This window comes from Capsella rubella, unplaced genomic scaffold (assembly GCF_000375325.1).
Source record: "Capsella rubella cultivar Monte Gargano unplaced genomic scaffold, Caprub1_0 scaffold_4, whole genome shotgun sequence".
NCBI lineage: Eukaryota > Viridiplantae > Streptophyta > Magnoliopsida > Brassicales > Brassicaceae > Capsella > Capsella rubella.
In genome coordinates, this window is record NW_006238920.1 from 2,515,346 (window position 1) to 2,521,345 (window position 6,000).

Below are 6,000 nucleotides of genomic sequence, written 5' to 3' on the forward strand. Positions count from 1 at the left end.
TAGTTTTGTATCTCCCTTAATCATGTTATTTTTGTTCTTTCTTATCTTGGCTTATTGTCTTTGCCATTTCTAGTTATAATTACTTCTAGTTTTGTCTTGATTGACTCACATGCTTGGTATATTGTAAATATTTTAAATATTTAACATTTGTTGACAAATTGTGTATTTAAATATTATTTTTTACATAATAAGTGTGTATAGTTAATCTTTGTATTTATCTTCTTGATATGTGTATAGCCTTCTTACAAACATTTGATTTGTCTTTACATAATTTCAGCAATTAAAATACTTCAACGATCTTATCATTCTATATAAATTGTTATTATGTTAATCATCTAGGAGAAAAAACTATACTTTTTGAATTGAACTGATATAACATACATAAAAACATTTATTACCTTTTTTATATCGATAAAATTTAGTTTTCCACATAATATGTAAATTTATCGGAATACCAATCAACATGTAAGAAACTAGTTATACATTAAAATTGTAGAGGTTTTTATTATATCGAGTGTGATCAATCACATATGAACAACATTATGAAAATTGCCGTTGAAAATCAACAGTATTGTTGAGAAAATGTTTTCTGACGAATAATGACATCTTCGAGTAAATAACCCAAACAAAAAAAAAAATATTTTAGTATATTTTTATTTGTTTACTTTATTAATTTCTAAATTATCAATGGTACAAACTTAATAAAATTGTGGTCAATTTCCCATAATGTTTATGGTTTCATTTATGTATAATTATCTAAATATATTCCATTAAGATGTTTGAGTAACTTTTTAAATATTTAAAAAATTTTCATGATAAATTTCCTATTTTTGTTTTAAAACTGTCTATTATACATTTGTAGGGGTCGAATTTAGTTATATATATATATATAGGAGAAGAAAAGAATAAAATAAAATTTGCCTTAGTTGGATTCTAAAGAGAAAAAAACGAAAACAGAGGAACAAGAACAACAATGGCAGGGAGAATAAGCTTCTGTCTAAATCTTCCTCTCTTAGATTCAAACTCTACACAATCATTAAAGAAACCATCACACATCTCTTGGTATATATCTATTCTTCTTCTTCTATCATGATCATTTTCACATGATCAAAGTTCATTATGTTCTTTTTAATTTGATTAGTAGGAGAACAAGAGAGGATGTGACGGAGCCACGGAAGAACAAGTCTTCTCTTGTCTTAGGCGTAGCGGCGACCGTCTTGATCGGGGCAATTCAGATAAGTGACGTGGCATCGGTTGCAGCTGCGGTTGTGGATTCGCCGGCGAAAGAGATGGCGGCACCGCCACCGCGGAGGTGGAGCGACAAAAGGACTTGTCCGCCTTGGCTTGAGAACTCGCTAGAGACCATCGTACCGGAGAATCTTCCTCGCCCGTCAGCTCATCGACGTTTGGAGTTAGCCGGAATAGCTAAGGGTGACGCGCCACCGGTTGGCGCGGTGGTGACACGTGTCCGCAGAGCTGGTTGCTTCTCCGTTTAAATTGGAAGTTTATTACGTGACGTGTTAGGGGAAATTGTTAGGCACGTGTACTATAAAAGTCAATTAGAAACAACTACAATACACAGAAAAAAAAAACACTGTAAATAAATTAAAATTTTATATATTTGTTCGCATATAATTTTTTTTTCTAATGGATTACATATTGCATAAGAAATATATATATTTGAACAAATCAAATTAGTGTTCAAATTCATGCAAATTGTTCTTTAAGAGGATGACATTTTTGTTTTTTGTTTTTTTTTTTATTTTTTTTGTTCACCAACATTTGTGTTTTAAATCTACATTAACTTAAAATTCATTGAGATGTTTATTATTTGCACGATTCGTTTTCGTCCGTCTACCAAAATTTTGGGAGCTTCCTGGTTAGTGTGTTGGAGTAGTACTCTATTGGATTTAAGTTGAAACAAAGAAGTAGTACATGCGTGTAGTACAAAATAAAAGTACTCCATACTCGAATGAGCCAGCCCATTATGGATTCAGAGTCCATGTCAGTCCAACCATTAGGTTTTATTTCGGCCTCATAATCTATCTTTGTGTCAAAACATGTATAGTTTTGCTTCATTACTTGTTTGAGACAAGCTTATCAGAATCTCGAAAATGGTGCATGTAGAGTTGGTCAACTACCAAGTACCAAACTCTTGCCTCTTGCTATTAGCACTCATATTTATTGTGCAATGTGAACTGTCCAAGCTAGCATTTAACAACCAGCTGAAAAGAGTAACGGGAAAGTTGTGAGTAATCAAGATTCAAGAATCGCTCATAAGTCTGGATCACATCACTTGTTCAACACTTTTATATAGTGTTGAGGTATGAGTCTTCGATTAAGCCTGCATTTGAGAAAGAGAAGATGCTTAGAGACAAGAATGACAAGATGATGAAGAACAAGAAGATTGAATATTAGATGAAGAACAAGAAGTGGTCGTTGCTACATAAAAAGAGAGGTCAACGGAGAAAAAAAGTCAAGGGAAAGGAGAAAATTGTTATTTTGTTGTTTTATACTAAGATGATAAGACTATGTGCATTGGTTGGGACTAGGTTTTGTCCTAAGAATTTTTTTTTTTTTTTTTTTTTATTAAAACAACCAATCGCGGGCCGCCACGTGTTAGTGGGGCCCACGAATAATGAAGAAAGAAGGCAAATGACGTCCCTTTTTTAATGTATGTCCCGTTTTTTTTTTTTTTTTCATTTTTAAAAAAAATTAAATTGTGGAAGACTGGGTGGGGAACCGCCGCTGCCAATGATCTAAATGGGTTGTAGTTAGGACCACTTAAGAGAATGTTGTTTACTTCGTTTAACTAAGACTATGTGCATTGACATATCTAACAAAAGTCCCCACAATTTAATTTTTTAAAAAGAAAAAAAAAAGTTTGGAACATACATTAAAACGGGACAGTCCTTTGTCTTCTTTATGCACTATTCGCGGGCCCCACTGACACGTGATACTTCAAGAGTTAAAGATTGTGTCATTTTCTCTCTTGAAACCTATGATTCAGGTAAAGCCTTAATTAGTAGCTGCCTACCATAAAATTACACATCTTGCATATCCTGACACAACAAGAGTTTCCCATGTTCGCGATTTGATTTGCTTTGGAACTGAATCTGCTTCCGACGAACTAGCTTGTAATATACAATACCAGCACAAGATCGATCAATCACATTGCCCAAACTTGACTCTCAAAAGTTTTTTTTTGTTGACAAACACTTCTTGAGTTATGTTCCTAAGCACTTTTCCTATATATATTTTCAATATTTGGTACGAAAGAAAAACTATTGAATCACGAAAATTGAACTTTAGGCCATGAAAGTCTAATCCAAGCTCCATGCATTCATATCTTATACCTAATTCCATTGACTAGGGGAATTATGCATGTAGGCGAGTCAAGTTACTTGCTGAAACACATGTGTATTGGAACATGTGGTGATCAAATGTTTTGGTTCAGAACTGTGTGTAGCTAGTTATCTGTGGAGGTAACGAGTATCGAAGTAGTTGTAAATGTTGTCTTAGTCATACCAAGTGGTTATTTTGTGGACATAGGTGATAGGTCCATTGCCGAACATTGTTCGTAGTGTAAGAAGTGTCGTGAAATTGATAGAGACAAACAATTAATTGATAGAGACATGTTAAAACATTTATTAAAACCAAGTGCTAATAGCTCAATTGGTAAACATCTCTGGCAATAGCTTAGAGGTCGCCGGTTCGAGTAGCGCTTGGGACGAAACCATATAACATGTTTCGGTTTCGGGTCTGAGAGGATGTATGGGCTTCGGCCCAAAACCTCTTTGATTATTCAAAAAAAAAAACATTTATTAATACCATGTTTACTAACCTGATTCTTACTCTTGACAGTGGCGAAAAGACTACTACTAAAGAGTGGCCTATGTTGCTTGAAATCAAGGGTAGAGTCAGATTAGATGCATTCGAAAAGTTTATCCGCGAGCTTCCAAATTCCAAGAGTCGTGCTGTTATGGTATATTTTTCACACGTTTACCTTGTATCCTGACTCTTCTTGTTATTGTACACACATTCATGGAAAGCTGTGTTCTTGGTCAAAAAAGGAAGCTAGTCATTCTTGTGTCTGATATTGTTAAGTCACTGCAAAACTCTTTTATCCATCATGTGTACTTATAATTATAAAGCTTGATTATGTGCTTCAGGTTATGTCATTCATCTGCAGAAAAGAGTGCTCAAATACCGAACAAGACAACATTTCCGAGGTATGAGCGTCGGTAGTTGACTCAGTAGATGTGTTTAATTATACACAAATGTAACAAGTTTGCGAAATGTGATTACGTAATTACACAGGTGGTTGATTTGTACGCTAAAGATGAGAGGGTAGGATTTGCAGAACCGGCTTCAGGAGTTGAGCTTTACCTTTGCCCAACCGGTGGCAAAACCGCAAAGATTCTAAACAAGATTGTTCCAAGAAACCAACTTGACTTCTTGAAATCCTTACATGATGGTCTTATAGGTGTTGTTGTATGGAGAAGACCACAATTTAAAAACCCACCACAATATAACTCACAAAACAAGAAATACCTAGAAAAGGACTCATAGATGACGTGCCACCTGGTTTTGGTCCAGCGACCATGGCTCGTGATGATGATGATGAATTGATGATGATGACTTGCCTGAATTTAACTATTTTTCCGGTAAAGATGTTGTTGTCATGAACCGGACAAGCCGTTTGGAATCTGAAAGAGAGCTTATTCAAAAATATGGAAAATCTGAACCTTTGATGAACCAAAGTTTTAGTGATGACTATTGGAATACAAACCAATATCTCATATCGGAAGATTAGAAAGAGAAGTTTCTATTATATAAGTCAAATTCAATTCTAATTACTATGAGGCCTTTTAGGAAGGAGCTCAACAAATTCGTACGGGCTTGAGTTATGGGACCAAAACGGACAATATCATATTAATGGAAAGTTGGCTTGGGTTTAAAGAACCCAACAATGACAATGAATATCTACATGAGTGGCAGCCTCAACAGAACCAGAGTCTTGGCCTTAGTCTTGTTGGTGGTGGCTTAGTGGTTAGACCACGTTAAGAGTGGTGGTCGAATCATATGCTGGCGGAGGATATTAGTTGTTTTTGTCCCACCTTAGCTATTTTGTTTTTGTTCTTTAAGCAGCTTTAAATCTTGTGTGGTTGGTTACTACTCTTTCGTTAAAATATATCAAAATCGAATCTTAAATTATTTGATGCTGTTGATCAGATTTTTTTTTTTTTTTTGATTTCTAATAATTTACTTACTACACTTAAATCTAATGAGCTAATTCTTAAGCTTTAATCCAACTTGAAACAACTATAACAAGGTAATGCTATTAATTTATGAAAACTTGGAGATTAAACTATATGCATACCATCATTTAAACTTGGGATGGGATTATCAATTATGATAATAATTGTTAGCTACACAAAATATACACAAAATCACATAGCTACACATGCAAACAATATAAATGTCTTGTTAACATACGAATATGGTTGTATTTAGAACAAATATTTGATCAAGTCCTTTGCCTTTCCTTTCCCAATCCCTATATTAGTAAAAGAAAAGTACAAAAAGTGCTTTCGGGTCGGGTCGGGTCAATTTCAAAAAATTACCCGAAATTTGTAATTGGATATTTTAAAGTTGGATAGATTAATGGGTTTGGATACACACACCGGATACTTTCCAAATCTAATTTTAGGATTATATTATTTCCATAACTAATTATAGGATTTACTAATATTTCTCTAACTAATTTAATACAGTCTATTTAAAAAATATTATTCTTCTTTCACTTTTATTTGATATTATTTTTAATTTATGATATTATATTATATTATATAAATATTAAATAAAAATTTAACTTTTTTTTGCATATGTTGCAATTTGAATTTTTCAAAACGAACATATAATACTCAACTACACTCGGTCAAATATTTTGGACAATGGTTTAAAATCATTATAAGTATGATCAATATTAAAACCATT

At 33.5% G+C, this 6,000-nt stretch overlaps 1 protein-coding gene across 2 annotated transcripts; it reads left to right on the forward strand.

Annotated features, from left to right (window-relative positions):
- Positions 1-906: 906 nt before the first annotated feature.
- Positions 907-1,643, forward strand: LOC17888941. 2 transcript variants are annotated; one of them, XM_006295118.2, is made up of 2 exons: positions 907-1,062; positions 1,142-1,643. In XM_006295118.2, exons 1-2 carry the CDS (start codon positions 974-976, stop codon positions 1,494-1,496), a joined length of 444 nt encoding a protein of 147 aa, XP_006295180.1. In that variant the 5' UTR covers positions 907-973; the 3' UTR covers positions 1,497-1,643. The 2 variants fall into 2 exon arrangements, with proteins under 2 accessions (XP_006295180.1, XP_023640492.1); XM_023784724.1 differs by having other exon boundaries at positions 1,145-1,643.
- Positions 1,644-6,000: the final 4,357 nt, after the last annotated feature.